The sequence below is a fragment of the Eumetopias jubatus genome, unplaced genomic scaffold (assembly GCF_037043125.1).
Source record: "Eumetopias jubatus isolate StellerSeaLion01/CBP00866 unplaced genomic scaffold, mEumJub1_p1.0 scaffold_4, whole genome shotgun sequence".
Taxonomy (NCBI): domain Eukaryota; kingdom Metazoa; phylum Chordata; class Mammalia; order Carnivora; family Otariidae; genus Eumetopias; species Eumetopias jubatus.
Genome location: NW_028274810.1, coordinates 123,154,107 through 123,177,072, shown reverse-complemented (window position 1 = coordinate 123,177,072; position 22,966 = coordinate 123,154,107). Strand labels below are relative to the sequence as shown.

Genomic DNA, 22,966 nt, shown 5'->3' with positions numbered 1-22,966 from the left:
CATCTTCTAATCCCCAGCATCTGGCCCTTAGTAGATGTTTAATTAGTGTCTGTTGAATGAATGGAGATTTAATATGTAAAAGGATTTATCCTTGGGGCCCCACCTCCTTCTAGAAAATCAAGTGTTGAGCGGGAGTGCAGAGCCTCTCCGAAATAGTTATGAATGGTGGGGTGTCCAGAGACTCCAAATTGACCTGGTTCTCTCAAGAAAGAAAAACGGCAGATATTAAGTTATTTTCTCGGAGGTTTTTTTGGTGCGGGGTCTGGCACACATTTCATGCTCACCCAAATCGCATTGCACGAATGTACGCACACAACCTGCAGGGATGTCCGGGTATCACAATCGGTGGCCAGAATGACTTCTACTCCTCTACCCGCCCTCCGCGGAACAGGGGCTGACTCCGGGGCCCCAGGCCCTGCTGCGCGTGCGGAGGCCGAGGAGGGGGCAGGAATCCGGCGGCAGCCACGTGGGCCCCTTCCGCCAGCTCCCCACATCCTTTGTTTCCTACCGGCCCCGGCTCAGGAAGCTCTTTCTGCGAGTCACCGCGAAGGGGCGGCCGGGGAGCCTGGAGAAGCTATTTCCGTGCAATCCGGGAGGGCGGCAGGCGCGGGAGGGGCGTGGAGGTGGAGGCAGCGCAGAAGGCCCAGTGTTTGCTTTTATTTCATCCAACAGAAGGTTCTATTTGTGGAAGCGAACAGACGCTGGGGATTAGAGCTGGGAGGGGGAAGGAAAAGGGAAAAAAAAAAAAGCCACATCCACTACCACGCACAGGTCTTCCCCGGAACTACAGCGTGGGGGTGAATGACTGATTCTGGAATTCATCACCTTTCCTATCCTCCCTTCCTCCGGCTGCAGCCGGGCCTGGGCGGCGCCCACGGCTCCAATCGGAGGTCGCGAGGCGCGCGGCGGTGGAGGGATCCCTGGGGCGAACGGCGTAACCGTCCCGCGGCCGCTACCGGCTGGTGCCGAGAACCGTGAGGCGCGCGCCCGCAGCCCATTGTGCTCGGAGTGAATGAGGAGCGCGCACCAATCAGCGGTCGCTTCGCCCCCCCGCGGCCCCGCCCCCCCGCCCACTTCCCTGGGACCCTTACGTCACGGGAACTTTTCCTCCGCCCCCTCCCCCGGCTGCTAGCGCTGAGCCCCGGGCCTGCGGGAGGGCGCGCGCCGCCTCCTGCCCATCCCAGCCTGGGGGGCGTGTGCGCGCGTCCCAGCTGGCTCGGGACACACCACCTGCGCCCGAGCGCGCGCAGCCCGGAGCATCCCCAGCCTTTGGGCCACCCCCGTTGCCCCCGCCGACCCAGCTCCACCTCCTCTCCTCCCCCCCCCCCCACTCCCGCCTTGCCCCGGCCTCCTCCCTCCGCTTCGGTGACGGCTCGCCGGGCGGCAGGGCCCGAGTCGTCGCAGCCACCTCATTGCTCAACCCGGCTTCCCAACTGTTTACACAGCCCGGCCTGTGAGTGTGTGTGTGTATACAGCGTGAGTCACCGAGAGGCGGAGGAGGTGGAGGAAAAGGAGAAGGAGGAGAGCACTGGCCGGGATCGGTGCGGCGCACACACTCACTCACACTCAGTCACTCTCTCCGAGCGCGTCTCGCTCGCTCACACACACGCCGGGGGGCCGAGGAGCGCGCAGGATCCCGAGCGCCGCGGAAAAGTTGCTCCGGCTTTCTCTTCGGGACTTCGGGCTCTGGGAAGGGCATTGGCTCCGCGGCTCCGCCGCTGCGCGGAGCCTGCGGAATCCTGCCCTCGCGGCTCCGGACGTCGGGAGCACCAGCCGCCGCCGCCGTTGCCCCCGGGACTGTCGGCGGCCTCGACAACAATAGCGGCTGCCGCCTCCGGCCAGGCGCCCCGAGCCGGTGCCCGCCGAGGTCCCGGGACCCAAGCCGGCCTCTGCCCCCGCCGGACGCGCGGCTTCCCGCGTGCAACGCGAGCGCCCGGGAGCGCCTCCTGCCTTGCCCCCCGTGGGGGCTGAGCTGAGCTCGGTCTGCAAAGTCCATCCCGCCCGCTGGAGTAGGTCGCGGCGCCGGCGCCAAGCCCGCAGCGCCTTCCCGCGCCGATCCCGGGACCTACAAAGCCGGGGCCGTCCCGGCGCGGGACGGGATGCGGGTCGGTCCTGTGCGCTCTGCAATGAGCGGCGCCTCGCAGCCCCGCGGCCCGGCCTTGCTGCTCCCGGCCGCCCGGGGCGCCCCGGCCAAACGCCTGCTGGACGCGGACGACGCGGCGGCCGTGGCGGCCAAGTGCCCGCGCCTCTCCGAGTGCTCGAGCCCCCCGGACTACCTCAGCCCCCCCGGTTCACCCTGCAGTCCGCAGCCGCCGCCCGCCGCGCCGGGGACTGGCGGCGCCTCCGCGAGCGCGCCGGGGCCCAGCCGCATCGCAGACTACCTGCTGCTGCCCCTGGCGGAGCGCGAGCATGTGTCCCGGGCGCTGTGCATCCACACCGGCCGGGAGCTGCGCTGCAAGGTAGGCGCCCGGGGCTCGGGACCCGCCGTGGGGTTGCGGGGACGCGGTGGCCGGCAAAGGTTTTTGGGGTCTGGCCCTCGCCGGCGCCGGGGGCCTCAGATGCCGCCTGCGGTGACTTGAGCGTGGTGGGCGGCATTTGGCCAGGTTCACACCCTTTGGGGGACTGAGGGATTTCGGATGGAGTGGTGTAATGAGGGCTCGGCAGGCAAGAGGAAGTGCGGTGTTCGGGGGCTTTATCTCTGTTCTTTGCTTAGCGCCCAGTGTAGCGCACGGCGTTCCAAATAAGTTGTGGAATTGAAATGGATTCCTGGGCCATGCCCTTCCCCTTCTCTCATTCTCGTGGCTTCCCCCGCCCCTTGTCCTGGAAGGGCGCCCTGCCGTGGGTGCCTCCTTGGAGCCTGGAGCAGCTTGCGGCTTTCTTGCCGGGGCTCCAAGGCACCTGGGCTCAGCTGTGGGCGCTGAGGGGGTGGGAAGACCGTGTCAGGCTCGGGGCTTGGGGATTCCGGCTTGAACCCGCGCCGGGTGAGAGCCTCGTCCTCCCCAGAGAGCAGGCTGAGGCGGTCTTCCAGGCAGGGCGGGGGATTTGCCCGGCGCAGAAATGTGGGAAAGCCCGTGCCGGCTAGGAACCCTCGCTTCCATTCATGTCTGTGTTTTCCGGCCAGCGATTTTCTTTTGACCATGAGAGGTTCCATTCCGGAGGAGATACAACTCCTGGAATCGGGATCCTCCGCGTGCCCCTCCAGCGCCCGTAGACGCAGAACATTCCCGCAGCCCAGTCTTTGCGAGCCTGACACCCGTCTCAGACATCTCCGAGGAGCCTCCGGGCTGCTCCTTTTCAACAGAAAGACAGGGTCACCCCTCAGTTGAAGTCGCTCTTGGGTTTTCCGCAACTCACCTGAACTCCACCCGAGCCCCCCTCCGCCCCCGCGCCCATTCCCCCGGGCTTGCTGCTGCCACCTACCGTCCGACCTGAATGAAATTCAAATGCATGCTCCAGCCCAGTTTTTAAAGGGGGGGAAATCTTTTCTTCTCCGTCGCTGGGGCTAAGAGAGGTTTGGGGAAGATATGTGGTGTGGGGCCGGGGGTGGGGGTGGAGGGGTGGGCAGAGAGATTTTTCTAGCCGGGGCCAGGGCAGCCAGGCCTCAGAGGTGGGGTGGGTCTGGCCATTGTGCAACCCCTTCCAGTTCCTCTGAGCAGATAATAGCTGAATCCAGATGGTGACAGCCCATGTGTCACCGTTTCCAGTTGAGTCTAGGATATGAGTAACCGGACCAAACAAAAGGCGCTTAAAGAGACCAGCTAGTTTCTGAGAGGAGATACTACCCATTGCCCTGGTGAAGGTGGGGGTGGGAGCTGCCCCCCCTCTGGGGGGGGAATAAACAAACAAATGTAAAAACCATGGAGAACATCCCATATCCCTCCTGTGACAATTTTAACTCCAGGCTGCTTATACCTGAGTCAGACTGTAGGCAGGTTGTTCAAGGCTGTGTTGTCACAGTCTTTCTGCGAGTCATCTGTTCCTTCTGACTAATGACAGATCTGCATGTTCCCCAGCCCCCTGCTTCCACTCGGAGGCTGCAGTCACCACATTCTGTGCGCTCTGTGCTGAGAGCTTTGGGTCTGCAGGAGGTCAGGCATTTTCAGCTCCTGGAGATCCCGGGGTTGGGGGAGTTGCTGGCGGAAGGTTGGGACACCTTCTTCCATCAGCTACTTGCAGCAGCCTTGCCTGCAAACTAGGAAGGGCCACAGAGGGTGGGGGCTTTAGGGCTTAGCTCTCCCCGGGGGGTGGGGGAGGGATTATGGCCTCCTGAAAAGAGGTAACATAGATAGAAGACAGTTATTTTAAACCATCCCTATAGTAACCCAGTGGATATTTGCTAGCCCAGAGCCCTCGATGTAGCTGGTCTGGGTGGGGGGGGTGGGTTAGAGACACCTGGGGCTGCATAAGGTGGGGTGGCAGAGATAAGGGGCTGTCAATGAAGGGAGCCTTACAGTCAACCGAAGGCCAACGATTGAGAGCTGCAGTCTGGGATTCAGGAGGCAGCCTCTGCTTCCCTAGCCTCCTAAATGGGGGGGGTGGTCACCTTCTCTCTGCAGGTGTTCCCCATTAAACACTACCAGGATAAAATCCGGCCTTACATCCAGCTGCCCTCACATAGGAACATCACCGGCATCGTGGAAGTGATCCTTGGGGAAACCAAGGCCTACGTCTTCTTTGAGAAGGACTTTGGGGACATGCACTCCTACGTGCGCAGCCGCAAGAGGCTGCGGGAAGAGGAGGCCGCCCGGCTCTTCAAGCAGATTGTTTCCGCCGTTGCCCACTGCCACCAGTCTGCCATCGTGCTCGGGGACCTGAAGCTTAGGAAGTTCGTCTTCTCCACGGAGGAGAGGTGAGCAGCCTCCGCAGCTCCTCCCGTGTGGCCTTTCAGGGCAGGTGCCGCGGTTAGGTGCAGAGTGTTGGTTCACACCAAAGCCAAGGGCTCAGTTGTCCCAGAATTAGTATTTAGAAGCCCTCTCCCAAGGAGCCACGGCCAAGGATGGTTTATTCTGCACTCTCGTGGATGTGGCCCGGGAACACGTTGGTGCTTCTTTCTGTGGGATGTCCCGTGAGGACAGGATGCCCTCCCCACTTCCACTCCAGGATCAAGTTTATTTCCCATTGTGGTCAGAAAGGTCAGTTCTTCTGGGGTACAAATGGTCAACCCGTCCTTCACAACACTGGCGCCCAAAGGAAGGTTTCAAATCCGTGCTTAAACCAGGTGGGGGGCTTTTTTTTTTTTTTCTTTTTCGTTTGTACCTAGAAAGTATCACGGCGCTAAACTGTTGTCTTTGCACTCTTCTGCCCTCCTCCTTTGTACCATATTCCTGTTCCACTTTGGGCTGGCCCCCAATACTTTCTTCACATTCTCTGGTGGCTCTTTAGACCTCTTGTTTGGATACATCTTCAGAAAATAGCCACATTGAATAATACATGGATGTTGGCTGGAATTGGTTGCTAAATATAGATCATGACTTCCCTCATAGAGGACAGAATGAGCTTGATAAGAGAATAGTGAGACATTAAGATTCAGAGTTGAGGTTTCAGGCAAGGGAATTCAAGAACTCACAGGAAATAAACCTTACCTGATTTTAAGAGGTGGGCCATATTCCTTACAGGACGTTTAAGAGCAATAAACCCTTGCAGAATTGTGGAGGGGTGTGCGTTATTTTGTTGCAGTTGTTTACCGCCGGGCTGCCCCCGACCTGTGTGTTTTTACCCTTACCTCCAGATCGTAGGAAAGAGTACAGGGTTGAACTGCCATAAAGCATAGCTTTATATCTGACCTTGCAATACTTATTGGAACATACCGATTAGCAAAGAAAAGCAAAGTGTTTGCAATGGAGAAGTTTCCAATTCCTGGAACATGCTCCTTTGATATGTTGATGTATTTTCTGAAACATGCCTTACACACCTCCTTACTAGCTTTTGAAATCCGCATTGCACAGGCGACTGTCATGTGCATGGAGTTTGGCAACCCGAGGGTTAAGCAATGGCAGGCTGACGCTATTCGTGTAACCAGCACAGGTGCAGGGTTTTAGTACTACAGCAGCCAATCAGGGGCAGACAGTGCCGGTTGAGTCATATTTTCCGTTTACAGAACCAATGGGTATTTTACATAACGACGGGGAGGTCAGGCTGAGGACATACTGAAGTTAGCACATGTATACTACACTCCAGGGAACAGGAAGGCAGGAAGAAAAAAAAAAAAAACCAACCAGACCTTTGAGAGGAAAAGAAATTGACCCATTAGCCAGTACCAAATGTTTGCATTTGACTTCACCACCAGGGACTTACTGAAACAGGGCTATTTCGGAGAAGCAGGGAGGTGCACAATCTGCCACCGGATGATAGAGGTTCCCCACGTGGCTCTGGGCTTTGGGGGATCCATGAACCGTGGGTGGCTGGGTCCGAATGAGGAGGCACCTGCAGCTTCAGAAGGGAGCCTTTGCCTAAAGATCTTTTTCAGACTTTAGCGGTGACCTGAACAGATAAACCCCCACGTAGAAGAAATAGGCTCAGGTGTTGGTGGGCCGTCCGTGTGTACGGAGGTTTGTAGGCCTTGCATCCCTGAAATCCACCAGCCACTTCTGTTTGCTCCTATAACCTCTTGGTCCAGACTTAAGTGTTCTTTGCAATTAAACGCCCCAATAATAAAGTGTAATGAACGTTCCTGGAGCCTTTCCCGTCACAGTTATCCGGCCTGGGCCCAGGTGGACAGGGTTCGCTCTGTGTGTGTGCGTGTCAGCGTGAGCAGGAGTGCTGACGGCGTAAGCAGAATAGCGGTGACTTGGGGCCCTGTGTTCTGTAGTGCAGACTGTGGGCCCAAGTTGCCCTGGCAGTCAGTGGCATGATAAGAACAAGACGAGCCTGTAGGATGCTCAGGCCCCGTCCTCCCCACCCCCAGAAGAAGGATATACTGTTCTTCCCTGATAGCTTTGTAGAAAATGTCAGCATTCCCCTAAGACAAGCCCCCACTTCTGCAATGTGAACTTTGTAAATTGTGTAACCCTATTAGGATATCTCTTCTAAGCTCTAGCATAATGAAGAGTATTTGGGGCTTTGCATCATACCGTCCGCCCCAGGCTCTCTCTCTTGATAACTTTGCAAATGTTTATTGCAGTTTGTATTGGTTTGTGAAATCCTGAGTCCTGGGTGGTTGCAGGGCACTGCTTACTGGATGAAGGGGTAAATGGCATTCCTTGGGCCTTTGCCTTTAGTGCCTGTGGGTGCTGTTATAGACAAGGCTTTGTTTTTCATAGCAGCTGATCTGGAAGTAATAGCTTGTTTCCTCTCCTGCAGAAGCCAGCTCAGACTGGAAAGTCTAGAAGACACACACATAATCAAGGGGGAAGACGATGCTCTGTCAGACAAACATGGCTGCCCAGCCTACGTGAGCCCCGAGATTCTGAACACCATGGGGACCTACTCCGGAAAGGCGGCCGACGTTTGGAGCCTAGGGGTGATGCTCTACACCCTTTTGGTGGGCCGCTACCCCTTCCATGACTCAGACCCCAGTGCTCTCTTCTCCAAAATCCGCCGTGGACAGTTCTGCATTCCTGACCACATTTCCCCCAAAGCTAGGTGCCTCATTCGCAGCCTCCTGCGACGGGAGCCCTCCGAGAGACTCACTGCTCCTGAGATCTTACTCCATCCCTGGTTCGAGTCTGTCTTGCAACCTGGCTACGTCGACTCAGAAATAGGAACTTCAGACCAGATTGTTCCAGAGTACCAAGAGGACAGTGACATTAGTTCCTTCTTCTGCTAATCCCCAAACCTCAGAAACCTCATAATTCTCACACATGGCATTTCCATTTCTAAAGATGGACCAGCCTTGCGGCGTGCTGCCAACCAGATATGTGATGGCGTAAAGATTGTAGCTGCTGAACGCAACCTGGCGTCAGCCCTCTCTATTTGTTGCGACGAGCGGCTGTATGGATCTGAGCCGCGCATGCTCTGATCGGCTGCCCTGCAAAGCTGTTTCCCTTCTCCACGATCCATCCCGCCGCCAACTGTCCTGCTGTCAGATGCGGGGCCGTTCCGAGTCTACAGAGGTGGCAAAGAGTATGGATGTCCTACAGCACGTGGTCGAGTGAAAGGAAGGTGAACATTTTAAAGAGAGAGGAAGTGAGTGGTACAGTGGCATTTTGGGGCAATAACCATATCTTAACAGGGTGACAAATCATTTTGGGCCAATAAACCTGCCATCGTTGAACTTGTCTTTGGGAGCTAGACTGTCACTCCCCCAACTTCTCTGTTGGGAAGTTCTTTTGGGGGTTTGGTTTAACACACACCCTTTCTTCACCCTCACATTTACCAATGACCCTGCTCCGTTACGGGAGCAGACTGTTTGAGGAGCATGGGAGCCTGCCCACACGACGAAACCCAGACTCTCGCCTCCGTTTCCCGCCAAGACCTCATTTGCACTAATGCCTTCTTTCTGACCTTGAAACGTCCCCTTCTTCGCTAGAAAAGCACTTACCAGCTAACCGTGGAGAAGCATCACAACAGATTTGAACTCCTGGCTATTTCAGAACTCTGAGCTCAGACAGAGAGACTGCAGATTGGTAAAGTCAACTTGAGCCCTTGAAACCGTGAGCTTTTGTTGGTTCCCCTCAAACGTGTTGGCATTTAGCCTTTGTTCCCAAGACCATCTCAGGGTGGAGCATTTTGTCTAGGAGGAGAAAGATAAGGGGAAGCTCTCTTCGCCTCTCCCCAGAGCAAACGTTAAACATCTTCGTGCTTTAGAGAAAGTGAATTTTTGGAGAGTCGTAGACGATTCTCAGACCTACTTCCAGGATTGTACTTTAACCCTTCACGGATATGGTCTGCCTCCGGCATTGTGCGTGTGTTTGCAGTTTTGCATGACGGGTTGTTCGTATTTTAAATTTGGTGTGGTTTACAAATACGTCTCTATAATCAGCATCTAGAGTGAAATGGCCCCAAATCTTTCAAGTCGGAAGAGCCTTTTTAAAACTATCTCATCCAACTTCTTTCCTCTTTCTGCCACCTCCCAGAGCAGAAATCCACCCCCCACCCCTGACCGCCCTCCCTTCATCTTCCTTCAGGTGGGAATCCAGCCTCTGTTTGAACGCTTCCAGAGATGGGAGCTCACTACCTACAAAAGCTAGAGCTTAACGGAGAAAACTGCAACTCGCATTAAAAAAACCCAGAACACACAAAATATCAATAAATGTCTCAGTACTGAAATCAGGTGGTTAAACGGGTAAACCAAACATACTGTATTTTGAAAACAAAATGGCACAAAATCAGGCAGTCATTTTTAAGGGCTACGCCTAGGCAAACACCTAACGTGCATTGTGAGAATGCTGTGTATACCTCACGTACTGTGTACTTTGTGTATATATATATATATATATGTATGTATTTTACCTTTTATACCTATTGTCCGATATGTTTTGTTGTTTTGGCTCTGAGGCTTGTTTTGTCTGTGTCTGTCTGAATAACCTGCGTGTCTAAAACCACGTGAAATGTGAATGATTATCGGCAATATTACCTTGACAGAATCATGGGACTCGGAGAAGAGAGACAGAGGCCTCTGTAGTGCTAACGCGCTTGTGGTTGCTGACTCGTATCTGTGATACGTTATCCGGCTGAGGACTCTGGGCTGGCTGGGGCTTCTGCCGGGAAAGCTCGAAACACTAGATCCTTCCTGTACATGTGTATATATGTGAACAGTGAGGCGACCGTTTCTGACTTGTAGAGAAATTTTAATAAATCTGGTTTCGTAAATAGGTGCAGTGCATTCCTTTTGAGTCCAGTCTGCCTTCTGCCTTGTGCAACTTCATGCTGGGGATGCAAAGGTCCCTGGCATCCGGGTTTGGAATATCACAGGGGAAATGCAGAAGTAAACAGCTGATGATTATTATGTATGACCTTTGGCAGCATTGAACCCATTCACTTTTTCCATTGAAGTGGGCAAATTCATTTTGATGGGTGAAGCCAGTTTGGTGAAATCAGGTGGGTGAGGGCTGTGGGCTGGTACAGAGCTGAGAAACATTTGAAGAGGAGCAATGGAACAATCCCTCTGGCCTCTGGTCTTTTTTAGGTCAGGGACCCTTGAGAATTTGATGAAAGCTATGGCCACTTAGAAAGGTGGACACAGGCAAATCCACCAGAATTTTGTTAAAACTGTGAGAGGTCTGCATGTGTCCCTGAGGGCATCCCAGGCTTCCTGCTGAGAAAGAGCCCCCCCCCCATTAGATTTCATTAAAAAGGCTAATTGAGGCATTTCCTTTTTTCCCTGTAAGTGTAAAAACGGAAAAAAAGGAAGGAAAAACCAAAGCGACATCATTTTGAATCACAAAGGTAAAGAGAAAGAAAGGATTCTTATATAATTAGGTTTATAGCTTCTGGGTTACATCAGAATCTATTTTAAAGGAAGTAAATTAGCATCGAGAATGATTTAAAAAAAGACTTTACACTGTAAAACGTAACAAACATACAGACAAATGCACATAAAAGTGTTTAGCTCTGAATTTTCACAAGCCCAACGCCGGAAGACACTGGCATAACCAGCAGCAGGATCAGGAACGCTCGGCCGGGATCCTGGGACCCCCATCCCGGGTCAGTCTGTGTCTGACACCCCCTCTCAGTGTCCCTCCCACGGGGTAGAATTTTAACTCGTTCTCAGTGAAAATTAGAATGGAATAAATCAACTCTGGGTTTAAACGAAGAGGCAAACAGAAGTCACAGATGACACAACTGCGTTTTTCTAGGACTCAGGCTGAGATCACCCAGGAAAGCAGACCTGTGACACCAAAGTAAATTGCAACTCGGCCTCGTGACCCAGGAACTTAGAAGAAATGGAAAAAGCTCATCAGAAGCGGCGCAGCGAAATGGCCAAATGCCTGAGTAGTTTAGAAACTAGGAAGCCGGGGCTTGGTCCAGGGTCATCCCATGAATAGGACCCTTAAAGCCCAAAGTTTCTGGGGCCTCAGAATATGCAATGTGGTGTCTCCTTGTTCCAACAAATCTAGATGAGGGTCCGTGTAACTCCTTGGGCATACAAAAGGCTAATACTTCGGACTTCACTGAGCTTTTTCATCTAAGGATTTCAAAACACTTTGCAAGCAATTAAGGTTACAACATATCTTAGTACTGTTGTTACACGTACCAAGTGGAGAGAAATATGGGTCAGGATTGGCTGGGATGGCATGTGATGCCGCAGATACATAAATGTAATCTCTTCCAAGGTAGGAACAAATCTGGGGCAATTTCACCCGGCTACACTATAGACGCTTGGAATGAGAGTGTGGGAGCGCAGGCTGGAAAACCGATCACCTTTATTTCCCCTTGTGTCCTCAACCTACCTGTTGTTGGAGTAAATCATGCAAGTAACATCTCGATAACCTTTTGTTCGCAGCATACTTTATAGACGGTTTACTCTTGCCCGCCCCCTCCCCCCTTTTATATTCACAGACGTGAACTAGGCAAGCCAAATGTGACTTGCTCCATTTTGTAGATGAGAAAACTGAGTCCCAAGTGTCTTTCGGTAGCTACTCCAGGGTAAGCAGCTCAGAGCTGGGACTTGAACTCGGGTCTTTGGACTCCTTGCTCAATGCTGTTGTGGTGTCTGCACACTGCAGCATAAAAGTCTTCCGGTAGGATGATGATTGAAGGAGGTGGTTTGAGATAAATACAAATGCTGAATCTTTAGCCCAGTTAACCTCCTCGAAAAGACCCAGTTCTGTCATAAAGATGGGAGCATTACTCAAGATGAGAGATACATGATTGAATAAACACTGTGCACCCGCCCCGTGCCAGGCACCCGTAGATCTTTGGGGAACACATGACCCAGCCTCAGTCCTAGCTCACTGAATGGGAAGCTCCACGGGGTCAGGGAGGACTGTGACAGTCGTATTCAGCCCTGGCTCCCCAGCACCCAGCGCAGTGCTTCCCACAAGGAGGGTGTCCGGTGCCAACATGGATGGATGGATGGATGGATGGATGCACGTCTTCCCAGCAGCTCAGAGAACCACAAGCAAGGAAACAGAAATCTTGTGACTGGGGGTCTCAGCCTAGCTCTGAACCCTTCAGCTGTATGACCTTGAACAAACAGATCTGCCACTGTGGTTCTTATTTGTTCATCTTTAAACATGAGTGATACTCCTTCAATTCTTTCTTCCGTCCTTTCAGCTGCCATTCTGGGAAAACAGAATGATTCTGTGATTCTGTGAAAATAGGTCCTATAATGATCTTCGTCAGACTGACCATGGGAATAGTTTTGTGCTTCCTTTTAAAACGGCACAGCTGAGTGACTGGGTTCCTTGTCTAATTTCACTCTGGGCAAGGAAAGCCATTGCAGCAATGAAGATTATGGAATTGGCTTTTCAACAGGGCTTTGGCAGGGAAAGGGAGGGCAAGTATTTAGTCAACCGCCCCCTCCCTCCCCTCAAAAAAAAAAAAGAGCGGGATCTCATTACCAACCCCGCGGAACCTTCCTTACCAGGTTTTGGTGGATTCTGTAATGATCCCAACTGTAGTCAATGACTTGTGGTTCCTAGAAGTGGTAGAAGGGCAAGATGTAGCCAAACATCACACCTCAATCTTCCTAGATGTTTGACGGCACGTACCTCATTCTACTCAGCAACCCTTCAAGGTGGGTTATCTGTTCCCATTTAACACATGTGGATGCTGAGACGCAGAGGCTGGACTGTCTGCCCAAGAGCCCGCAGCCAGAGGGTTGGGGAGGGGGGAGAGGGGTGGACTCCAGCCCCGGCCTGGTAACAGCAGGCCTTTGCCCGTTCCTGTCCTGTGATTTGTAGATTGGGTCTGGCAGGTGCTAGACCAGCGACACAAAGTCTTCTTTTTGGAGCAGCTATTTTGCTGGGACATTTTTTGCCAGGAAGTGTAAGTATCCTGGATTAGTCCTGTTTTCGGGCTATGATTTCTACCAGCTGAGATTTATCAACAGGGTGCTCATGTTGTACTAAGAGGATTAGCAAAGGATTACCTCCCGGTACCCCTACAAAGCAAGCAGTACCGCTATTATCCCCTTTTGACCGATGAAGAGCCAGAGGTTCAGAGAAGGTAAGGGATTTGCCCAAAGTCACACGGCACAGCATTCATTTGCTAATTAACACGCCCAGAGCCCTTAAGGCCTATTGTCCCTTTGTTTTTGGAACTGGGAGGGGACTTTCTAAACTTTAGAAACTATTTATTTAGTCTTAAAATGTGGTGTGGTGTCCTGGAACAGAAAGAAGCTATTAATGGGAAAATGAGTGAGATCTAAGCAAAGTCTGGAGTGGAATCGATAATAACACGCTGGTATTGGTTTCTTAGAAGTACCAACTGTACCATGGAAATGTAAAGTGGTAACATTGGAGCAAACCCAGTGAGGGACTCTGTACTATCTTTGCAACTTTTCTGTACATCCTAAAATTATTCCAAGATGAAAAGCTTATTAATAAAACACATTATTAAGTCCACACTGCCCCCATTTTCAGCGAGAGGAAATCGAGGCTGAGACCCGGAGGCAAGGTCGCTGCGGACCCAGCCTCCCCAGGCCCTGCCCTGCTGTGCCGCTCCCTGGGGTGCCGGCTGGTGTGACCTTCCAGAACGTGTCTAGAGCAGAAGGAGGTGAATGTGAGGCATTTCCGTGGAATGTGTCAGAGACTTTTCTTGCCACAGGACACGACATTTTGAAAAATGGTCTGACCTTTAGACCAGTGACTCCACGAGTGTCTCTGTCAGTTTCCTCATCTGCTCATGGCTGAGCCAGGCCGGGGGCTGTGCGGCTCCCTCACGAACTTTAATTACACGCCTCATTAGCTCGAAGACCGCGGGGGTGAGTTGGGGAAATATCCGTGCAAGGAAGGCTTGTCCTCTGTCTGAAGAGGAAGACCTGTGGGGATTGGGGCTCCGGGACACTCCAGACGCATTTCTCATCCGGGCTCCGAGTCAAGAGGGTGTCTGGTCTCTGGGAGGTGAAGAGCCAGCCCACCTGCTCCCTGCCTTCCCAGGGACGGTTGCTCAGTCTGTGCCCTGGTTGCCCGGGCAGGTGCCGCAGCCCCCTCAGCCGCCAGGAAGCAGGTTAGCCCAGTGTCACCCCCGTGTTCCAGCTGGGGAAGCCACGCCCGAGAGGGCAAAGAACAGCCAATTCGCAGTCGATGCTTGTCTTGTTTCTGGAAATTTCTTTCTCCAATAGCCAGAGTTAGAGTTGGTTTCCTGCTGATAAGCATCTTTCTTACTTCTTTGCTGGGGAAGTCAATCTGTGGATGACATTTCCCCCGGCAGCCCCCGAACACTCAGTATTTCTCAGACACATTGCTCCACAGCCGGTGTCCACTATGAGCACAGAAAAGGAATAATTCGAGTAACAGCGAGGAAAGGAACCTGCGTGTACCGAGTTCGTCGTATTTGCCCAACCCTGCCGTAGGACTTTATAAACACGGTCTTGTTTCATTCTTAGGACAACTCTGTGAGACAGGCAGTCATTTTGTCCCACCTTACAGGTGAGTACGTGAAAGCCCAGAGAGGTGAAGTAACTTGCTCAAGGTCACACAGAGAGTGAATGGGATCTGACCATGGGGTGTCTCACTCTAAAGAATATGCCTTTACCACGTGGGTGACCTGCTACCCCCTTTTCGGCAGGGGTTCACCTTTTATATTTTATTCTCACAATTAAAGTCCTCTCATGTCAGTATCCCCTGACCTCCCTTGAGGGAAAACACTTTGCGTTTGACACTTTGCAAAGCTAGGGGTAAAGAGGAAAAGGTTTGAACTTCAGGGTTAGAGGGACCTGGTAGCAAATCCTAGCTCTGTAGCTAATTAGCTTTAGGAATGAGACAAGTCACCTGACCTCTTCCTCACTTGAAGCAACAACGCCTCGGAAGGCTGCGGCAGTGAGGGTTACATGAAGTAATGTATGTCCAGGGCCAGCCCCAAGGTGCCACACAGCTGTCTTGAAAGCCGGGCACGTCACTTTGAAGTGGAAAGAACCCAGGCGGGGAGGTCAGACAGACCTGGATTTGGATCCCAAGCCTAGCTACTTATTTGCTCTGTGACCTTCAGCAAATTGCAAAGCCTCTCGGGACCCAGAATTTCCTCATCCATAAAATGGTACCTGACAATGAGCATTTTTGCAGAGCAACAGCTCTGCGGGCAGGATTGGGGATAAATCACACCAGGGACGGGGCCTGGGACTGTAGTCAGAGATTAGCATTCCCCTTGTCATTCTTCAGCAACCCGCCCCCCCCCCACCCCCCCCCCCACCCCCCCGGCCTTCCCTACTCTTTCCCTTCTGGTCCACAGGCTTGCCAAAGTCAGAGTGTTGACTGTCCTGGGGGACAGCTTGGAGGGGGGGTCAGTGGCAGGGAGCAGGGCAGTGCCCCAGGGGTCAGCCTTCCCACCACCTGCTGCCTGGGGACCTGCCCACCTTGACCTTAGGCAATCCAGGAGCAAGCATTTGGGCTTCTCTGACCTTGTCTAGCAGGCCTGCTCCTCTAGGGCGTCAGAAACTCACCCTGGGCAAGGGGGAGGGGGTGTGTGACTTGAAACCCTTTTGCAGATACCACCTTGATTCCCAAAACAGAGGTCTCACTGGGATCCCACAAGGACAGAAGAGATTAAAAAAATTAACACGTGGCCAGTTTCTGCTGAGGCAGGGATAGCTTAGTTCTGGCCAGTAGGGTGGCAAAGAGAGGAGCCTGGAGTCATAGAGGCCCAGGGTTTAAAGTGGGGCCCAAGTACTCACCCACCTCAGCCTCAGTTGCCTTATTTGTGAAATGGGGTTGGTAAGAATTCTTACCTCCCGAGAATGTGCCGTTGAAATGAGATCCTGCTTGTAAAGCATTTCCCTGACATATACAAAATGCTCAGCAAATGTTGGCTACCAATAAGCGGCGTCAAGGATGGTCAAAAGCAGCAAGTCAATCCATCAAAATAAAATTAAAAAAAAATCCTAAACAATGCTTTTCATGAACGGGCGTGGAGGACCTTGTTAAAATGCAGATTCTCTTTATCAGGGCGGGAGTCGGGCCTGAGACTCTGCTTTTCCCAGCAGTTTCCAGGTGTAGTCAATACTGCCAGCCTGCCAACCACAGTCAGAGCAGCGTGGGGCTGAAACCCATTTACAAACAGAAACCTGTTGGGTCTCAGTTAAGATGAGCTAATTCCTGAAAATGGGTCGATTTTGGGTAAATCTGGGAGGAGGGGAGTGGAGAGAAAGTACTATTTACCGTGGCTGCTTGGCATCGGGTGTGTTGAATTATCTCTTGGGATCCTCACAGCGTCGCTGAAGAATGTTCTTAGGTCCACCGTACAGGTGGGGGAACTGGGACTCAGTTGTTCAACGCTCAAGGTCCCAAAACTTAGCAAAAGATGGGACTGAGATATGGCCTTGCGTCACCTTGCTTCCAATCCATCACCAGTGGATCACCAGGATCACCTGTCGCTCTGGATCTCGGAGGCAATGGCAGGAGCCTGAGAACATAGCCGAGACCATACTACACAAGCCACCTCCTCGGTTTCCCTGCTGGAAGTGAGTGGCCTGGGTGTAAATGACCTCTAGTGCCCCCCCCCCACCTCCTGTTGGAAGAGTTTATCTGTCCCTGGGTGCGCCACTTCTTACTCAGCATTCTGTTGGCTGCGTCCCCACTCTGCTTCCTAACTCAGTGCTGATGTTCTAACTGCAGACATAGCGATATCACCCGTCCACTTAGGAACATTGGCAGACCTGCTGGACACGGGCCTGTTCACCACAGCAGGCCAAGCGATGCAATGGACACCAGAATAAACTCAGCACCTGGTCCAGACAGAACATTCTTCTATACCCCAGAGATGAGCCTCCCAGTGTCCCTGCAGGTGGAGAAGGCCATTTGCGTCAACTTGAAGTCATGTGGGATCTAGTTTCACCTGGAGTCCAGGCTCGGAGTCTTAACCCCATAGGGCCTGAGTGCTAGAGAGATAGGTTTGAGCCCACACAGGACGAGGCAGGCAGACAGGCCCACATTCCCCTGGGTGGACTCCCGCATACCTCCTGTGCTCATAGAGAACTGGGCAGGATTTTGGAAGAGCATGTTGGCCAGAGCTAATATCTCTGGGTTTCCACCTTGGGGTATGACATTGGGCAAGTTATATATTCTCCTTGGGCCTCAGTTTCCTCTTCTGTAAAATAAAGCAAAAGTGGTAGTTTTCTTGTGGGGTTCTGGTGAGAATTAAATGAGCTAATACAGGGGTGCCTGGGTGGCTCCGTCGGTTAAGCATTGGACTCTTGGTTTCGGCTCAGATCATGATCTCAGGGTTGTGAGATCAAGCCCTGCATTGGGCTCTGCACTCAGTGCAAAGTCTGCTTGAGATTCTCTCTCTCTTTCTCCCTCTGCCCCTCCCTACTTGCATGTGCACGCTCTCTCTCTAAATAAATAATCTTAAAAAAAAAGGTAAATGAGCTAATACATGCAAACCATGCCATGCAAGCCATCCTCATAAATGTGAAATCTGTTAGAGTAGGGACTTCTCTGTTCTGTTTATTGTTGTATACCCAGTATCTGCAACATATGCCTAGCACATGATAAATGTTCACAAATATTTATGCAATGATTGAATTAGGGAGCCTCTAGAGTGGTGGTTTTCGAACTGTGGTCCAAGGAACCCTACGGCGTCTGGGGCCACTGAATGATGGGATGGAGGGAGTGTGAGAGGAAAAACTTGGAAAGGAACCAGCATCGTTGTGCTCCCTTCCCCTGCCCAGATCCTCTCTGATTTATATGTTATAAATGTAGTTTTTCTGGGTAAAATTTTATTTAGAGGAAGGTTTTTGCAGCTGAAAAGTAGTTGGAACATCATTAATTTCCAAAATTTATTTCCTAGACCACCTGCCTTACATTGTCCTGGGTGAGGGTTAAGAATGCTGATTCCCTGACCCCATGCATGATCTACTGAATCATATTTTCTGGGGAAAGAGTATGCATTTTTAATCAGTGCCTTAAGGCATTCCCATTCATGCTAACATTTAAAAAACACGTGTCTAAATCATGTTACAAGCGGGGACATTGAGACCTTGTTAGGTGAGGTGCCTGGCTCAAGGTCTCCAGGGCGATGTTGGAAGGGCTGGTGTAAAGGTGTCTTAACTCCTAGACCAAGTGCTCTTTCCAGGCTGCAGCTTCTATGACCCTAAAACAGACAAGCCCCTTGTGGGCCCAGGTGATGCGAGGGGTTGTGGGAGGGAGACAGGCAAGAAGTTGATCAACACTCTCTTGGCCTTGGGGTAACTGTCTGCCTCTTGGAGCTTGGGCTTTGCCCACACATGCCCCCGGGTGGGCACTCAAAGGGTGTTGGTCTAATAGAAGGAATGAGTGAACGAATGACATTCTTATGGAGAGATATAAACAAACAGTATATGATATAATGGCAGGTAGTACTAAGCTGTGAGAAGAAAATAAAACTAGGTCTAGGTAAGGGATAGAGAGTGATACGTTGAGGGACTATTTTAGGTAGAATATTTAGATACTCTTTTGGAAAAAAAAAGCCTCGTCTGAGGAGGTGACATTTGAATAGAGACCAGAGGAATGTGGGAGATGGAGTTGTTGATGGAAGGTAAAGGGGACAGCAAGTACAAAGGCCCCGAGACAAGAAAGTGCTTGGTGTGCTTGAGGACCCGCAAGGATCATTTGAGGTTGACATAAGACAATGTGGGAAGATTTCTTAGGACAATGTCTGCTGCACGCTGGTTGTTACTATTATTGATGTCATTTTATCCTCATGATGTGAAGGACTAGTACCATCAGATTTACCTTTTATTTTACTTTATTCTATTTTCTGTTATCTAAAAGTCATATTCATTAAGATGTCCCTACACTAAAAGTCGCCTTTGTCTAGGGAATAGGTGGATGAGATTTGCCAAATGCTTCCATTTGTGAAGCAAATGGATATCAAATATCAGATATCAAACATTTCCATATAAAAGTTCCCTTGTGCCCTTTGTAGCAAATCTCATTTACCCACAGCCCCTAGCAATCCCTGATCTGATTTCTGTCTCTAGAGTTTGGGAATCAGATGGGTAAAATCTTTCGTGTCTGCGTCCTTTCACTTAGCAGAATGCTTTGGAGATTCCTCTGTGCTGTTGAATGTATGCCAGCGTGTGCTTTTTTTTACTGCTGAGTAATATTCCATTGTATGGATACACCGCATATTGTTTATCCTTTCATCAGTTGAAAGACATCTGGGTTATTTCCAATTTGGGGTTATGAATAAAGCTGCCACAAACATTCATGTACAGGGGCGCCTGGGTGGCTCAGTTGGTTAAGCGACTGCCTTCGGCTCAGGTCATGATCCTGGAGTCCCGGGATCGAGTCCCGCATCGGGCTCCCTGCTCGGCGGGGAGTCTGCTTCTCCCTCTGACCCTCCCCCCTCTCATGCTCTCTCTCTCTCATTCTCTCTGTCAAATAAATAAATAAATCTTTAAAAAAAAAAACATTCATGTACATATCTTTGTGTGGATACATGTTTTCATTTCCCCTGGGTAAATACCTAAAAGTGGGATTGCAGGATCGTATGTTTAACTTGATGAGAAATCAACTGATATTGTAGCCGTTTTGGGTGGATGTGTCATGGTATCTTATGATGGTTCTAGATTCCATTTCTCTAGTGATGACTGAAGCCCAATGTCTTCTTCTGTGCTTGTCTGCCATCTCCATCTCTTCTTTGGTGAAGTCTCTGCTCAAGTATTTTGCCTACTTTTCAACTGGGATGTTTGTTTTCTTATTGAGTTATGGGAAATTTTTTTTAAATTTTCCAGATGCAAGGTTTTTTTTTTAATCTGAGATGCATTTTGCAAGTAGTTCTTCCTTATCTATAACCTGTCTTTTCATGTTCTTGAAGAGTACCTTTGGAGGAGGTGAAGTTTTACATTTAAAAAAAGGATTTATTTTTTAAAATCCCAGTATAATCAGTATACAGTGTTATATTAGTTTTGAGTGTACAATATGGTGATTCAACAATTCCATACATCACTCAGTGCTCATAATGACAAGCGTGCTCTTCATCCCCATCACCTATTTCCCCATCGCCCACACCGATAACCATGAGTTTGTTCTCCTTAGCTAAGAGTCTGTTTTTTCGTTTGTCTGCATAAAGAAGATGTAATATGTATATTCTATTCTATTCTATTCTATTCTATTCTATTCTATTCTATTCTATTCTATTCTATATAATGGAATATTACTCGACTGTGAAAAAGAGTGAAATCTTGCCATTTGCAACAACATGGATGGATCTAGAGGGTATAATGCTAAATGAAATAGGTCAGTCAGAGAAAGACAATTACCATATGATTTCACTCATATGTGGAATTTAAGAAACAAGACAGACAAAAGAGTTACATTTTTATTAAGCCCCATTTCCCACTTGTTTCCTTTATGGTTTACATATTTTCTGTTATAAGAAAAGTTCTACTTAATCCAATGCTACAAAGCTTGTATCTATCCTGCATTCACTTTTTTCTAAAAGCTTTAGAGTTTGAGGTTTTATATTTAGGTCAATGATCCATTTTGAGACCTTGAGTTGACTTTTATATGTGATATGAACTAAGTATATATATCTATATATATATCTCAATTGTCCAATTGTTCCAGGAACATTTGTTGAAAGATCTACTTTATTGTAGCAAGACAGAAAGATGTAAGACTTTGCCCATCATTCCGTATAGAATAGAATTTCCGATCCATCATGAGAGACTGCAGAGAAGGGGCGAAGCCTCACGGGAGAGATGGAGCTCTGAGTGACCCACCGAGTGGCCGTTTGGGAATGGACAGTGAGCACGTCCGTGATGAAGCCACGAGTGCGGAAGTGGGGTGCAGGCTGGCCCGGGAGGTGCCTGGTGGGGTGTTTCTCTTGGTGTTCTCAGAGATTTGTACCCATCTTGCGTAAATTGCAGATTAGGAAAGCATTAGGTAACGAGAGAGTGGCAGAGCATATTACACACCAGCCTGGCGTGGGGCCACGGAACACAGCCCGCAGGGATGGCCTTGCCTCGCAAAGCAAATAGAGCTGGAGCCAGGACAGGGACGGCTTCCTCTCTCCCTCCTGTAGCCGGAAGGGAGATACTGCCGGGTCTGGCTGGTGTCTGGAGCCTCCGCCGTGTCTCACATCCTCTGGAGGTGGCGGTGGAAGGGGACTCTGGGAGCCCCCTGAGAGCAGGAGCCTTTATTCCCTTCTTTAAAAGGAGGCAGGTGGCAGAGCTTGTGCCACCAACCAAATTCAATCTAGTCCTCCTGCCCCCTCCAGCCCCCAACTTGCCTGCCCGCCCCAGGGTCACTTAGACGTTGACCCTTGCCACCCTGACCCAGGGGCCGAGGAGCGACTTCACAGGAGGCTGCTTCTTTCTAGCTTCGTACTGCTGTCGCTCACATGTTTATTGAGCATCTACTACGACGAGCACGCACGTATCCCCTCATTTATAGGACCGAGACATGGTCCCTGCCCTCTGGATGCTTCCATTCAAGCTGTGGAAGACCTGAACTCAACATGTATTAAGGGTGGAAAGGAAACTGACCTTGGTCGAGGGCCTCCTCTGGGCCATTAGTGGACTTGTTTCCACAGCAACTCGGTGAGAGTGAGTCAGTAGACATCAGGGCTCAGAAAGGTTCAGTAACTTATCCGAGTTTGCACAGCTAGTTGGTGTCGGAGCCGAGGTGTGCACTTGAGACTGTCAGACCCCACTTTCGCTAATCATGCCTGCCCTGCCTGTACCAGAGCTCTGCTGAGGGCCATGGGGGGTTCCAGAAGGGGACAGGCCGCGGTGTCTAACCGCAGGACCTTACTGTGTGCTGATGGGTGAACAGAAATCACTGGGGTCCTGTGATAATGCAGACAGTGCCATGGGTCTCCGGGCAGTGGGGGGCTGGGTGGCATCTGCAGAGGAGGCGGCATGTCAGAGGGGCCTTCAAGGTCAGAGGCCCGTACTCTGCGAATTTTTGGTGCTGCCGAAGGAGATGCTTAGCGAGAGGGAACAGTGGTGCCAATAACGACCACAGACCCGGCCCTATGAGCCTAGCCCCGTTAACACTTTGCAAACGTTAACTCGCTTCACCCTTGCGGCAGTCCTAGATGTAGATACTGTTACTATCTTTATTCCACGGAGGCCCGGAAAGCTTCAAGAACTTGCCCATGGTGACAGGGCTGGTAGATGACAGAGGCAGGCTCTGGCGGGGAAGTGAAATCAGCCAGACTGTTAGGTTTGCAGGGGCCGCAGAGCGGAGAGTCAGACTGAAAGCACAGGTTGGGGCTAGCCCAGAGAAAGTTCATATGCTGGGCGGAGGAGTCTGGCTTTTGCCCTGTGGCCTTGCTGACCTCTAGGAAGTTTTCGGGTAGGGGAGGGATGTTCGACCTGGGTTCAAGCGCCTGGCTCTGGCAGATGGGCTGGAGATGCCCTGGACTGATCTGGAGAGGAGGCGAGATTGTAGGAGGGAGACGGGTTAGGGGGCTGATGTCCTTACCCCTGAGGGCAGTGGGACAGGTAGGTGGCCACGTCACAGGCTCGCACCTCGCATGCAGTAGGCACTCAGTGGGAGACAGACGAGCTGTGATGCATGCCCAGACCCAAAGGGACACCACTGTAGCATGAAAGGGCGCGGTGTGGGTGTCCATGCAAATGCCATAGGAATGTAGGCCCTGGAGGTCAGACGTCTGTGGGCTGGGCTGGCTGGGGGCCGCTCCAGGACAGAGGAGGGAGGTGGGATCCTCCTGGAGGCTGAGCAGATGGAAGGAGGAAGCCAAGCATGGCGCCAGCTTTGAAGGAGGGAAGAGTGTGGCCAGAGGCTGAGAGGCTGAATCTGCATGGGCCGGTGTGTACCACCTTCTCTGGGATTTTTCCAAGGGGAAGAGGTTAGCAGAGGCCTGACTGCTTCCGTAGCTTGAAAAGGAAATTTGGCCCAAACCGTAAAGCCTACTGTTCCTGGAGGAAATGCCTCTCTCCAGCCCAGATCTCACCTTCCAACTCTGGATCTGT

The 22,966-nt window shown here is 51.3% G+C and overlaps 1 protein-coding gene and 1 long non-coding RNA gene across 3 annotated transcripts; one reads left to right on the top strand and one right to left on the bottom strand.

Annotated features, from left to right (window-relative positions):
- Window positions 1-225: 225 nt before the first annotated feature.
- On the bottom strand, window positions 226-997 carry LOC114211155 (uncharacterized). The gene is made up of 2 exons (XR_003609674.2): window positions 826-997; window positions 226-678 (listed from the first exon to the last, which is right to left on the bottom strand). It is a non-coding gene; the product is annotated as an uncharacterized LOC114211155 (long non-coding RNA).
- A 354-nt stretch (window positions 998-1,351) lies between these two features.
- Window positions 1,352-9,750, top strand: TRIB1 (tribbles pseudokinase 1). 2 transcript variants are annotated; one of them, XM_028105635.2, is made up of 3 exons: window positions 1,352-2,459; window positions 4,557-4,849; window positions 7,300-9,750. In XM_028105635.2, exons 1-3 carry the CDS (start codon window positions 2,100-2,102, stop codon window positions 7,763-7,765), a joined length of 1,119 nt encoding a protein of 372 aa, XP_027961436.1. In that variant the 5' UTR covers window positions 1,352-2,099; the 3' UTR covers window positions 7,766-9,750. The 2 variants fall into 2 exon arrangements, with proteins under 2 accessions (XP_027961436.1, XP_087878889.1); XM_088022763.1 differs by having other exon boundaries at window positions 2,324-2,459; window positions 4,619-4,849.
- The last annotated feature ends 13,216 nt before the right edge of the window (window positions 9,751-22,966 follow it).

Excerpts from the sequence above, each read along its gene's own strand:
- TRIB1 (XM_028105635.2), top strand. The coding sequence starts at position 2,100 with ATGCGGGTCGGTCCTGTGCGCTCTGCAATGAGCGGCGCCTCGCAGCCC. Across the intron at positions 2,460-4,556 it reads GCCGGGAGCTGCGCTGCAAG|GTGTTCCCCATTAAACACTA; the intron begins GTAGGCGCCCGG and ends TTCTCTCTGCAG. Across the intron at positions 4,850-7,299 it reads GTCTTCTCCACGGAGGAGAG|AAGCCAGCTCAGACTGGAAA; the intron begins GTGAGCAGCCTC and ends CCTCTCCTGCAG.